This window comes from Liolophura sinensis, chromosome 4, assembly GCF_032854445.1.
Source record: "Liolophura sinensis isolate JHLJ2023 chromosome 4, CUHK_Ljap_v2, whole genome shotgun sequence".
Classification (NCBI taxonomy): domain Eukaryota; kingdom Metazoa; phylum Mollusca; class Polyplacophora; order Chitonida; family Chitonidae; genus Liolophura; species Liolophura sinensis.
In genome coordinates, this window is record NC_088298.1 from 15,415,504 (window position 1) to 15,429,399 (window position 13,896).

Below are 13,896 nucleotides of genomic sequence, written 5' to 3' on the forward strand. Positions count from 1 at the left end.
GTAACATCTTGTGACTCTGCTTGTTGAAAGCCTAACATCTTGTGACTGTGACTCAGCTTGTTAACAGCGTAACATCTTGTGATTGAAGAATGATGTGCAGTTGTGTGTTTTTTTTATTTTGACATATTTTGAATCATGGCTTAATCTTCTGGATCAAACTAATGACCATAGCAGATGTAGTTTAAGATATGGCAACTTGGCTATTCTGAAACAAATGTGTACTGGTCTTTTTGTATGTTTAGTGCATAAGATTGCCTTTGATTAAAAGAAAATTATTTGTGAATGAATGCTGTGAGTGCTAGTGGTATTGCCTCACATCTAATCACACAATGCATTAACAAAATTATAGCACATACATCTTTATAACAGCAACATCATGTAATATTTACATTGAATGCTTATTCTGTGCCGTCTGGAATGCTGAAAATCTCTCACTTGGTCAAAGTTTTGACATTTTGTAACCTGGTATTTCTACCTTTAAAATGGGCCATTCATTATAACAAGGGGACTTTGTGCAAGGTGACATGAAGTTCTACACCGATTGCTCAAACATCTACATGTATTGTGAATGCACCCTTGTGTTTAGTTGGGCCACAAAGGGCCTCGAAATTGAGAAATACCAATATGACCGTAAATTTCATCCATGACTGACTTGCCCATTTTTCCTCATTAAGAGAGTTCAGTTGATATTAGAAGGGTGTTTTGAACTCTGCTTCTAACATGGGGAGATATACTACCAGAAAATTGTAAGTTTCAGCACCAAAAATAATATTTTGGGACATATATTTGCCTCTAAAATGCACTTTTGTGGTGAAATTTTAGGTCATTTAGGGTAGCTTGGTGCATAAACTGACCACAGAACCAGTCTGAGCTGATGTATATTGTATGCTGGCATTCTCGTGGAGAAATTTGTTTTCTTAAAATTACCTGATGCCCTGCTTTGTATTTGTGAAAGTTCAACTAATAATGTAATTTTACAATAATTGCATTAAGACTGTGTGATAAGTACCGAGAAAATGAGGTGTTTGGGCCTGGAAATTTGAAATGTTCAAGGTGTGTGAACGTTGTTGAAGTAATTGCCAATTTTTTGTGGAAAGCTTTTCCAATAAAAAAAAACTTTCAGCACCAAATGAGTGATGCATGGTTTTTTATGTGGTATTTTAACAGGCAGACCTCCTCCAACTGTCACATGGTTTAAAAATAACACCCTACTGCGAAGTGGAAATAACTGTAGGCTGTTCAAACAAGGTCGTTCCCACTTTGTCGAAATAGCGTCGGCAGAATTTTTAGACTTGGGAAATTATACAATTTGCGTTGAAAACCCGGCAGGAGCTGTGTTTTGGACAGTTCAAATTGCAGTGGAAGGTTTGTTTATAATCTTAAGAATATTATTACTAGCAATAACTGTTTGTTAAAAAGTTAATTTTGTTGTATAAGTATAAAATTCATTCTTGAAAAAATTTAACTGAATATTTGGAATATGTTGAAAACAAATAATTTTATCATACTCATGTACTTGACTTAAATAAATACAAATGTAAATACAAATATCTGGATTACCTTAATTTTTAAATATGTGTAAAACTTGAGTTTTAAATGTGTAACATTGTTCAAGTTTTAGTAATTTTGGAATAATTTGTTTAATCTCTGTTGGTCTTTTAAATTTAAGAAATGAATGTTTTATTTACATGTATGACAACAGTAAAGGTTAAGGTCATCTTACTTTGAATACATTTAAAATGAACAAAAACAAAACTCGGACAGAAGTCATGAACAAGCAGAGGAAATAAATCCAAGCTGTTTCGATCTTAGTACATTTTGTTTGACCTTGAAGAGATTTGGTTTCAAGGGAAGTTTTGAAAGATGACAGTAATATCCCATCAAAGAATTTGTGAATTTGTGCATTTGCATATATTAACCAAAACAGAAATAAGAAGTATTCAGCATGACTCTTCAAATCAAACATGTCGGTCATGAGTAATTTATGATTTGAGTCTGTGCAATGATAGTTTTGTGAATGGATTTGTCAAAGTGATCAATAAAGAAATATTTCAAACAAAGAAAAGAAAAGAACGGACTTGCACATATTGGAGTGTGATTTTTTTAATGCAAGCTTTTTTAAAACGTTTTCTTTAATTAGATTAATTTAAGACTAATTTAAATTGAACTAGGTAGTTTTTTTCATGCATACATACTTGCATGTGGGTCAGCATGCCTGCAATGCGTGATATGCTATGTGTTACATTTGAAGTTGAAATGTGTTTCCACACATGTAGAAGTATTGTTTTTTTTTATTTTTGGCTGATAAAGTGTTTGAGCAAGGAGATGTCTCATTTTTGATAATACATGTATACTCTGCACATTCTGACATTAAGCATGGGCTGAGGGATGTAATTTTTATTTCTCTACAGATATTGTGGTATAAATGTTCAAATCCCATGCTAAAAGATAATGGTACTTATATGTCATCCATACATGTCATCCATAAATGTTGTGCTCAAGAATCCTTATGTATTCCATGTTAGATTGGACTATGAAGAGAACAAACTGGTCTTCAGGACATCCATTTTGTTTTCGACAGCTACCACTGAGCAGAAGATCAGTTCAGGGGAGACAATCTCAATGAAGGCAGAAACGGAAACTCCTGATGTAAGCACAAAACTAAATCAGGAGAGCTATTCAACAAAATGATTAAAGAAATTTCTACTAGAACAGATTATGCTAGTCCTCGTCATTTCGATGAAACATGTCATTTTATTTTTGAGATAAGATTCGAGTTTGATCTGGAAAAGTTTTCGTGTGTGAATGCATATAGTGATGCCAGGAGGATTTCAGGCATTAAGATTTTTCTCTGTTCAGCTGTTGAGGTCTAAAAGTAATTGTTTATTCCAATTAAATTTCTAATTATTTCTTAAATCAAATCTGACAGTGATCACATGCAAATATGGATAAATTTTTGTTTTGTACTTTTAATGCATGATTTGCACACAGAACTGAAGTCATTATCAAGGTGTTCGTGGCCAAGGTGATTAGCATGCCACGCGCAGCTCAAATACCCAGATGCCTCCTACCAGTGTGGTCTGTGTGAGTTCAAGCCCAGCTTATGCTGGCTTCTCCAGCCATACATGGAAAGGCTGGCCACAACCTGCGAATGGTCATGGGTTTCCCCTGGGCTCTGCCCAGATTCCTCCCACCATACATGTATTGCTTGCTGCCTTCATATAAGTGAAATATTCTTGAGTACGCCGTAAAACGCCATTCAGATAAATGTATAAATAAATGAAGTCATTGCCATTTAATGATTAGTCCTGTCAACATAAATGTTATATAGGTCAGGAGGAACATAATATTCTCTTTACTTTTGTAGCTCTCATATTTATTAGTAACAATTTTGCATGTATGTTGTTGGTGGGTCGATTGGTCAAATTTTTGACATTTTATCTCATAGCATGGGTCATTCACTAAAGGAGGAGCCCGAATGGATGACAATACAAAACACTGGATAGAATATTGCAGCTGTTGCGAATTTGTCACCGTTCATTGAATGCATCTTCGAAACTCCTGCCATTGTCATTTTGCTTTTTTTTGAATTTTCAGGACTTGTTCATGAAGGCGTACATCATGATCTCTGACCACAAGGACGCGGCCACAGACTTCAGCCTGAAGAAAGGCGAGACAGTTGAAGTTCTGGACACAGTCAACAAGGACAAGTGGCTGGTGCGGAAACAGGCCGATAAGGAGAAGGTCAGGCTGAAGGTCATCTGGTGATCTCAAGCATTTGGATAGTCTAGTGCAATGCACGTTTGTGATGTGCCTAATTACACCTGGCGAGCATGAAATCTATCAAATGAAGAGAGAAAATTAAAGGAAAGACATTTATTTATTTATTCATTTATTTGATTGGTGTTTTACACCGAGCATTTCACTTAAACGACGGCAGCCAGCATAATTGTGGGTGGAAACCGGGCAGAGCCTGGGGGGAAACCCACGACCATTTGCAGGTTGCTGGAAGACCTTCCCACGTACAGCCGGAGAGGAAGCCAGCATGAGCTGGACTTGAACTCAGAGCGACCGCATTGGTGAGAGACTCCAGGGTCATTACGCTGTGCTAGCGCGCTAACCAACTGAGCCACGGAGGCCCCTAAGGAAAGACATAGAGATTTAATAGTTTAATAGATAACTCTACAAATCCTTTAACTTTTACCTTTTCTATCAATGAAAGAGTGGTTTCATCTGCAGATATTGTAGATTTATTGTAGTAGCTTATTCATTAACTGAAACATTCGTCTTCTGTATATTTAAGAACCATTCCTAAAGCACACTACAAGCAAATTACAGTCAGACCACCGGTTATTAAGACATGTCAACCTGTAAATGTCAATGTAATATACTGTGTTTTTTTTTTTTTTAGTAAATGTAACCCAGATTGAACTGAAGGTATATCAGTTTCATTCATTTGCATTTCAGGTTTGCTATGTTCCAGTCAGTCTATTAAAAAGTAAAACTGAAACCGAGGAATCAAAAACTGAAGGTTTGTACGTTTTAGTATTTCTTTCGCATACTACAGATAACAGGATGTTTGTCAGATCTGGTGGTTTCCCTAGGTCTCAGTCAGGTTTCCTTTTGTCTTAGCCTGGTCTGTAGGCATTATATAACTATCCTTATTCAGGTTCAGTCAGGTTCAGTCAGGGCTTATTCAAGTTCATTCAGGTTATTCAAGTTCATTCAGGGCTCATTCAGGTTATTCAGGTTCATTCAAGGCTCATTCAGGTTATTCAGGTTCATTCAGGCTCATTCAGGTTATTCAGGTTCATTCAGGGCTCATTCAGGTTATTCAAGGCTCATTCAGGTTATTCAGGTTCATTCAGGGCTCATTCAGGTTATTCAGGTTCATTCAAGGCTCATTCAGGTTCATTCAAGGCTCATTCAGGTTATTCAGGTTCATTCAAGGCTCATTCAGGTTATTCAAGTTCATTCAGGGCTCATTCAGGTTATTCAGGTTCATTCAAGGCTCATTCAGGTTCATTCAAGGCTCATTCAGGTTATTCAGGTTCATTCAGGGCTCATTCAGGTTATTCAAGTTCATTCAGGGCTCATTCAGGTTCATTCAAGGCTCATTCAGGTTCATTCAAGGCTCATTCAGGTTATTCAGGTTCATTCAGGGCTCATTCAGGTTATTCAAGTTCATTCAGGGCTCATTCAGGTTCATTCAATGCTCATTCAGGTTATTCAGGTTCATTCAAGGCTCATTCAGGTTATTCAAGTTCATTCAGGGCTCATTCGGGTTATTCAGGTTCATTCAAGGCTCATTCAGGTTATTCAGGTTCATTCAAGGCTCATTCAGGTTATTCAGGTTCATTCAGGGCTCATTCAGGTTATTCAGGTTCATTCAGGGCTCATTCAGGTTCATTCAGTGCTCATTCAGGGCTCGTTCAGGTTCATTTAGCCTCATTCAGGGCTCGTTCAGGTTCATTCAGGGCTCATTTCGGTTATTCAGGTTCATTCAGGGCTCATTCAGGTTCATTCAGCCTCATTTAGAGCTTGTTCAGGTTCATTCAGGTTCATTCAGGTCATTCAGGTTCAGTCAGGGCTAATTCAAGTCATTCAGGGCTGATTCAGGTTATTCAGGCTCATTCAGGTTTCCTCTGGATCCATTCTGATTGCCTTTGGTCAGTCTGGTTTCCTCTGGTTGCAGCCTGGTTTCCTCTGGTCCAAGCCTGGTCTCCTCGGAGCTCAGGTTTCTTCTGGGTTTGGCTTTACACGTAAAACACAATAACACGATTGTGATGTTCCACTTTGATACCCTGCACATGTGTTAATTGGCATAGGTTACAAAATTCCTGACTTCATGTCTCTTTTGTATTGGAATCCCTGATAAGGTAAATATGGAAGTACTTTATATATTGAGCTGAAGTTTTACTTTCATGTGTCTTACTACAGGAGAGTGATCATGATGTCCAGATTTTGCAGATGAATTGTGTGTACTACATGTGGTGGCATTCATGCTTGAACTTCCTTTCAAGAAAGGATTGTTACAGCATATGTTAATTTCACCTTGAATTTAATATGGTATTTGAGTATTATTTTCTGATTTTTGTTTTGTCAGATGTCCAATCAAAGACTTTGAAGCGCCAGTTGAGCAGAAGGAAGTCTGAAGAAGCAGCATCTTCTGGGGAGGAGGACTCCATCAGAACACCAGAGGTGGGATTGATACAGACATATTTGACCTTTAGCCACATATGGCCACATTTAACCAGGATCTTGGTTTGACTCATCGTGCGAGTGTGTAACCAGTGGCACTGTGGTGTATTAGTGTACAAGTAGCTGGGCACTCACAGATAGCGGAACTGTTTTGTACAAGTGTGTAACCAGTGGCACTGTGATGAGTTAGTGTACAAGTAGCTGGCCACTCACAGATAGCGGACCTGTTTTGTACAAGTGTGTAACCAGTGGCACTGTGGTGCATTAGTGTACAGGTAGCTGGGCACTCACAGATAGTGGACCTGTTTTGTACAAGTATGTAACCAGTGGCACTGTGGTGTATTAGTGTACAAGTAGCTGGGCACTCACAGATAGCAGAATTGTTTTGTACAAGTGTGTAACCAGTGGCACTGTGGTGTGTTAGTGTACAAGCAGCTGGGCACTCTCAGATAGCGGACCTGTTTTGTACAAGTGTGTAACCAGTGGCACTGTGGTGTGTTTGTGTACAAGTAGCTGGGCACTCGCAGATGGCGGACCTGTTTTGTACAAGTGTGTAACCAGTGGCACTGTGGTGTGTTAGTGTATAAGTAGCTGGGCACTCACAGATAGCGGAACTGTTTTGTACAAGTGTGTAACCAGTGGCACTGTGGTGTGTTAGTGTACAAGTAGCTGGGCACTCACAGATAGCAGAACTGTTTTGTAGAAGAGTGTAACCAGTGGCACTGTGGTGTGTTAGTGTACAAGTAGCTGGGCACTCACAGATAGTGGAACTGTTTTGTACAAGTGTGTAACCAGTGGCACTGTGGTGTGTTAGTGTACAAGTAGCTGGGCACTCACAGATAGCGGAACTGTTTTGTACAAGTGTGTAACCAGTGGCACTGTGGTGTATTAGTGTACAAGTAGCTGGGCACTCACAGATAACAGAACTGTTTTGTACAAGTGTGTAACCAGTGGCACTGTGATGAGTTAGCGTACAAGTAGCTGGGCACTCACAGATAGCGGACCTGTTTTGTACAAGTGTGTAACCAGTGGCACTGTGGTGCATTAGTGTACAGGTAGCTGGGCACTCACAGATAACGGGACTGTTTTGTACAAGTGTGTAACCAGTGGCACTGTGGTGCATTAGTGTACAAGTAGCTGGGCACTCACAGATAGCAGAACTGTTTTGTAGAAGTGTGTAACCAGTGGCACTGTGGTGTATTAGTGTACAAGTAGCTGGGCACTCACAGATAGTGGAACTGTGTTTTGCGAGTGTGTAACCAGTGGCACTGTGGTGTGTTAGTGTACAAGCAGCTGGGCACTCACAGATAGTGGAACTGTACATTGTATATACACATCAGGTACATGTATATATACACACCAGGTAAATGTATATACACATCAGGTACATGTATATGCCCACCAGGTACATGTATATACACACCAAGTACACCTATATACACATCAGGTACACATATATACACATCAGGTACACGTATATACACATCAGGTACATGTATATACACATCAGGTATATAGATGTATATACACAACAGGTACATGTATATACACACCAGGTACATGTATATACACACCAGGTACATGTATATACCCACCAGGTACATGTATATACACACCAAGTACACCTATATACACATCAGGTACACATATATACACATCAGGTACACGTATATACACATCAGGTACATGTATATACACATCAGGTATATAGATGTATATACACAACAGGTACATGTATATACACACCAGGTACATGTATATACACACCAGGTACATGTACATACACATCAGGTACACGTATATACACATGTACAGGTGGTTATTATCCTTTTTAATAGATGGCTACCCTGGATAAATAGCCAGCTACGTCCCTTGCTGAAAATTACATGAACTAAATTAGGAGCTTTGGGCAAACGGTCACCTGCTTTTGACCACTGACTTCATACAACCACATTTGACCACTGAGTTCATTCAGCAACTTGCAGGCATGACCTCTGTCACATTTCTTACAGCTATGTATGAGCTCTTTCTTCAGCCACATTTGACGACTCCTTACAGCAACATTTGCCCTGTGACTTCAGAAGGTGACATTTGACCTCTGACTGATTCCAACCACATTTGACCTCTGACTTCATACAGCCACATTTGCCCTCTAACTACATAAGGCGACATTTTACTTCTGACTTCATAAGGTAACATTTTAATTCTGATTTCATGAAATAATATTTTGTTTGTTACAAGGATTTGTTTTAATGTTCAGTCTGAAAGGACAGTTTGTGCATTTACGTAAAAATTATTGTAAGTAAAGTCAAGAAATATGGCTACCTCTAACAATTGACCCTTTGCTTTGTACACAGCACTTTCCGCTCTATGTAGCTGTTTCGGACTATAACCCACCAGATGGTGCCACTGCCAGCCTCAAACTTTCGGAAGGCCAGTTCGTTGAGGTGATGGACATGGAAAACACTGAAAAGTGGCTGGGTCCGCACAAAACCCACAAAAGCTACCCCCTCGAAACAGGGTTGGGTGCCTGCGAGCTACTTGGAGGAGAAAAATGCAAAAAGGCTCGAGGTCAACGCGGGGAAACGTTCCGTGAAGACATCATCAAGATCAGCAATAAGCAGCAAGAAGCCCTTGTGAAGAGGAGGTGAGGTTTACATTTTTCTTTTGTTAAAAATTTTGAGGGAAAGTTAAAATATGTAAAACTGCTGTGACAAGTGATAAAATATGGTTAAGCTGCAGTAGAGATCTCTATTTTTCTATTCTAAAAATTAAGAGATCAGATTAGGCATAAAAAGGATCATAATGGATTAATTAATTTTGAAAAGTTGAACTACCCTTCTTTTGTAAAAATAAAACAAAACATAAACTTGTAAACATATACTGATCAAAAAATCAATCTAATTTCTTCAGTATATCAAATGCACGTAATTTCGTCATGAACTTGAGGTTGAATTTAATGTATCAAGTCTATTTAGTAGTTTAAAAGGAGAAAAACTGAAAAGAAAATGTGCAGCTGAGTGTGCAGCGAATTGCAAATGAATTGCATACTGCTGTGCACCCCCTGACCCAAACCATTACCATAACTGCAAACTGCAACCGAACTGCATACTGCTGTGCACCCCCTGACCCCAAACCATTACCATGACTGCAAACTGCAACCGAACTGCATATTGCTGTGTACCCCCTGACCCAGACCATTACCATGACTGCAAACTGCAACCCGAATTGCAAACTGCTGTGCACCCCCTGACCCAGACCATTACCATGACTGCAAACTGCAACCGAATTGCAAACTGCTGTGCACCCCCTGACCCAAACCATTACCATGACTGCAAACTGCATCAAAAACTGCACACTGCAACGTGGCTGTAGACCTCATCCACAAACATAAACAGCAACTCCATACCTGAGAAAGGAAGTGGAAAATGGAAATGGTTCTTCTTCAGAATGACTTGAATAATGCATCACCTTGTATCTTTTGTCAGAGTTACGTCAGTACTCTACTTTTTGAAGTGGAAAAGATATGCCCAACCACAACCACAAAGAGTCTAACCACAACTGCAAATCCCAACCACAACCTCAACCTATTAGGAGAACCTCTGATCTCATTCTGCTCTGGATCTGACACAATACTGTGTCGCCCTGACTGGAAATTACACTTTCACCATAAATAACATTTTGTAAAATATAAAAACTGATAAAATGAGTTCACATTAAAAAAATAATAATAATAAAACAAGTGTAGTTCAACAGATAATTTCTTTTTCAGCGATGATAATGAAGGGTAAGCTAAGAGTGCCAGTTTTAGTGACAAATCAGTGTTTTATTGTGTTATTAATCACTTTATTTAAGAGGTGTGGTTGTGTGGTGTTTTTCATCAGCATTCTGTGAAAAACTCTTTAGATCATCCTCTATCACTGCTGTGTGTTGAATCTTTATTTTGGATTTTGAAACAAAAACAAATATGCTCCAGTTTTGTCAAAACTGTAGGCAATGTGCTTGGATGGAAGTAAAGACGATTTTTTTGTTATCTGCTGTTTTTCCTTGTATTTTTTGGTGTTTTGTTTTTTACCTTCGGACATATGACAAAAATCTTCAGGAAGACTCAAAATTAAAATTTTATATATTGGATTAATTTGTATAAGAAATAAAATAACAAGTTAAAAAAAACAATTTTATGATAACAAAATCTGAAAAGACATGACATAATTAACATAGGTACATTTTCTTCTGAAATAAGAAAACAGTTTTCAGAAAAATTTGAATAAAACGGAACAAAGCTTAAGTATATGTATGGGAAACTGGAGCATCCCTGTGAAGAGCAGACTTTATATTTTCTTTTCAGTTCTACGTGTGATATTTTCAGTGAATTTGGGGTGATACGTTTATTGAAATCTTGATTTCTGTCCTTTTACATTTCTTCTATCTTTGAGTATTGATTTATTGATTGTTTTATTTGATTAAAGCTTTACTACATACTTAAGAATATTTTACTTATACAATGGTGGCCAACATTATGGTGGGAGAAAACCCCTGACCTTTGGCATGACGCCCGCAGACCTGCCCACATACTGTATTGATGGAGATTTTTTCTCTTAATAAACCTTGTAGCATCTTTATTTGCAAATATAGTGTTACCCATCATATAAGGTACGTGTGTACTTCATCAGATATTTGCTTGCATATTGCACCCCTTTTTGTCACGACCAATAAATTCTGTCTCAGTAATGAAATTAATATGTGTAGTTAATTTTTGTCTCCATTAAATTTAATTTGTTCCATAATAGGAGATTCTTATCGGGGGGATAGGTTTGTTCCAGCTTATATTTTTATCGTGAATAACCTTCTAATTTGTGTTTGAATTAACATGTAATGGTTATATGTTTCTGTTTAATAATAATTATAATATAAAATAATAATAATCTAGATTTGTATAATATATGTGATACTGTTTGTTTATTGACATTAAGGTGTTTCAATTACTATCAGCTGTTTTTCTGTGTTGTAAACTCAAGTTGTCCGTCCTGTCAATCAAAGGGTGTTTATGAATTTTTTTGGGAGATTTCCACTAATATGGGATACAAATACCTATTGAACTACTTGCCAAGGGCCTGTGGTTTTACACTGAACACTTCTGTGTTTTCCTCTCATGACACTTACATTGCCATTATAGAAACAAAATATGTTTTAGCTTGACATTTTAATACACCAGTAATCAACCATTCAATAAAATTTAGGCTTATTATTGAATTATTATTATTATTATTATTGTTATTTTCAAATCACATAGTTCAAACCAATACGCATTGACTTTTCCATATAAATAGCTCCATTTATAACGCTTCAGATTACATGTTTTCATTTCAAGTTAATTGGGTATTCAAAAAATACTGAAAAATATTGTATTAAGTTTCACATTTTTATTAAAATTTGTATTGAAAATTATGCATGTAGATAGCCGTCTTGTTCAATCTCCTTAAAATCAGGTCTAAAAGCTGATTGGCTCATTAGATCTTATGTATCTACAATTATTCTTAATCTGACCAATAGGATCACATATTGAGTAAAGAGGTCAAAATCATCCTCAAATTAGTGAAAGAGTTAACTTAACATCTCAGAATATGAAACCAAGAAATCAGCTGAACCATCAGTGTGATTGGGTTGGCAGAGAGGACGAAGTCAACATCCTGTAACCATTTTATAAGAACTTAAAATCGACACACATTCCTATCCTTGTATCTTAGGTGAGATTTTTGACATCACTTTTCACATGGAAGGTCTGGCAAAAGCCAGACCTTCTGTCTTTCGTAAAGCACCAGCAAAGTAAATAAATAAATTTAACATGGGTCGTCACCCTCTCAAATTTTTGACATGGTGTATTTTAACTTGAGACCTGGATGTAAGATGACATGGACTTTGGTTACGATGATGCAGCTAAACATATCCAGAAATTTCCACTTGTTTCAATGTTGTTGTTTTTTTTATATATAATATATTGGATGTTTTTTGGACTCATGTTAGCTTCTGTGATGTTGTCAGTGATAATTATGATATCTGAGCCTGTCATGATGTTGTTTTGTCAGCTGACATCAGGGATCCCAGCCTTCCTATACTTTCTATAATTTCCTATAATTATATAGGATCCTATAAGCATCCTATATTTTCAGAAATATCCCTATTTTTCCTACAGTTTTGCCTCTTCCAGGTGCAAAAGAAAATTACTGGGGAAGGGGGATGGGAGACTAGACTTAATCCTATATGGCTGAAAATGGGGCAGCGTTTAAATGAGTTTGATTGTCACGTTTAGATGGTATGAAATCATTAGAAGTATCAGGAATAGTCCCTATAACCAAAGACTTCTTGTCTTAATGATGTTCAGATTATCTTGATTTGTGTTCTTAATTTTTTGCCGTGCTGTGAATGAAAGGGCCGTGCCAGTCTCTGTTAGGGATGGTGGATTCCTTTATAATTATTATCTTTGGGGATTTCTTTGCTTTCTATCCTTAAACGTTTCCAACTTTTTTTCAGAAATTTCCTATTAACAACCTATTTTTTGGGCATAAAAATTCCTATATTTCTGATATGTTTTTGTCCATAGTTGGCTGGGATCCCTGTAATATATAACAATTAACTTTAACATTTTGTGAGAGGAATTTACTCATGTGTTTTTAAGAGACATGATATATTAAATAACAAGGCAATTGCCACCCAAAAAAAAGACACTTAATTTTAAAAAAATGGTACAGATACACTGTTCAGTGGGTTTTTTGCTCAAATTTGCATGTGTGGTATTTCCCTAAATATTTTCTCATCTAACGGAATACTTCACTCAGCATCACTTTGGTCAGTTAATACTCTGCAACCATGCTCTGATGTTTGATTGCTGGATTTTGGACATCTAACATGTGGATGGTGGAATTTTCAAACAAAGTTTTGAGTTTTAATTCTGAGATAATTCTGTGGAGTAAACCAAGGATTTAAATAGTTTAAAGGTCTCTTTATTATTCCAAAAAAATGAATAAATGTAGATTAAAGAGATGCAGATAGTTTTTGTGAATAAAATTGTAAAAAGTATAGATATGTATGACATGAAATTAAAGATGGTAAAGTTATTTATTTTGGTATTGTTTTGAATTGTAATGAATTGTGGAATATATCTATGCTGATGGTTGATACTCAGAAGTTTTGTTTCTTGGATAGCGTTAGATTCTGTTCTGTCGACATGATTGAAGCTTTATTTAAGACGTCGAATTCAAACGTCTCATTACGAAAAAAGAATTGCCGTCAAGACTGGCACACCATTTTTTGCTCGCTGAATTTTGACATATTATTTATTATTTTATTTTTTATTCGTTAGATATGTCTTGACGGACTTGCTGGAAACTGAACGAGAGTACATCAATCAGCTGAACAGCATCAAGGAGTGTTTCCATGACAACATGTTCAAGGACAGAAACATCCCGGACGTCTTGAAGGAGAAGAAGGGAGTCATTTTTGGAAATTTGAAAGACATTCAAGAGTTCCATTCAGAGTAAATAATTACAATGTTGTATTCTTAATATATTTTGCTTGGTAGTCCCCTACAATTTATTCTCGGTTAAAAGCTCAAAATTTATGTTTGTATATATTTGTTTCTTCATGAATATTTCATATGTATTACTTGGATGCTGTATGAAAACTATTTCACTCACA

The 13,896-nt window shown here is 37.0% G+C and overlaps 2 protein-coding genes across 5 annotated transcripts in view; both read left to right on the top strand.

Annotated features, from left to right (window-relative positions):
* LOC135464441 (muscle M-line assembly protein unc-89-like) overlaps positions 1-3,843 on the top strand; it is a 36,195-nt gene extending 32,352 nt beyond the window's left edge. Inside the window, exons 12-13 of the mRNA XM_064741866.1 lie at positions 2,582-2,649; positions 3,598-3,843. Of these exons, the coding sequence (XP_064597936.1) occupies positions 2,582-2,649; positions 3,598-3,768 (239 nt within the window). The 3' untranslated portion in view covers positions 3,769-3,843. The remainder of the gene's footprint in view (positions 1-2,581; positions 2,650-3,597) is intronic.
* Positions 3,844-4,471: 628 nt separating this feature from the next.
* Positions 4,472-13,896, top strand: part of LOC135464929 (muscle M-line assembly protein unc-89-like) — an 83,369-nt gene continuing 73,944 nt past the window's right edge. For 3 of the 4 annotated variants that reach the window (XM_064742505.1, XM_064742507.1, XM_064742508.1), the window contains exons 1-5: positions 4,472-4,531; positions 6,107-6,201; positions 8,559-8,848; positions 9,974-9,988; positions 13,562-13,735. In XM_064742505.1, coding sequence (XP_064598575.1) covers positions 8,652-8,848; positions 9,974-9,988; positions 13,562-13,735 — 386 coding nt within the window. In that variant the 5' untranslated portion in view covers positions 4,472-4,531; positions 6,107-6,201; positions 8,559-8,651. The remainder of the gene's footprint in view (positions 4,532-6,106; positions 6,202-8,558; positions 8,849-9,973; positions 9,989-13,561; positions 13,736-13,896) is intronic. The other variant, XM_064742506.1, reaches the window with a different exon arrangement.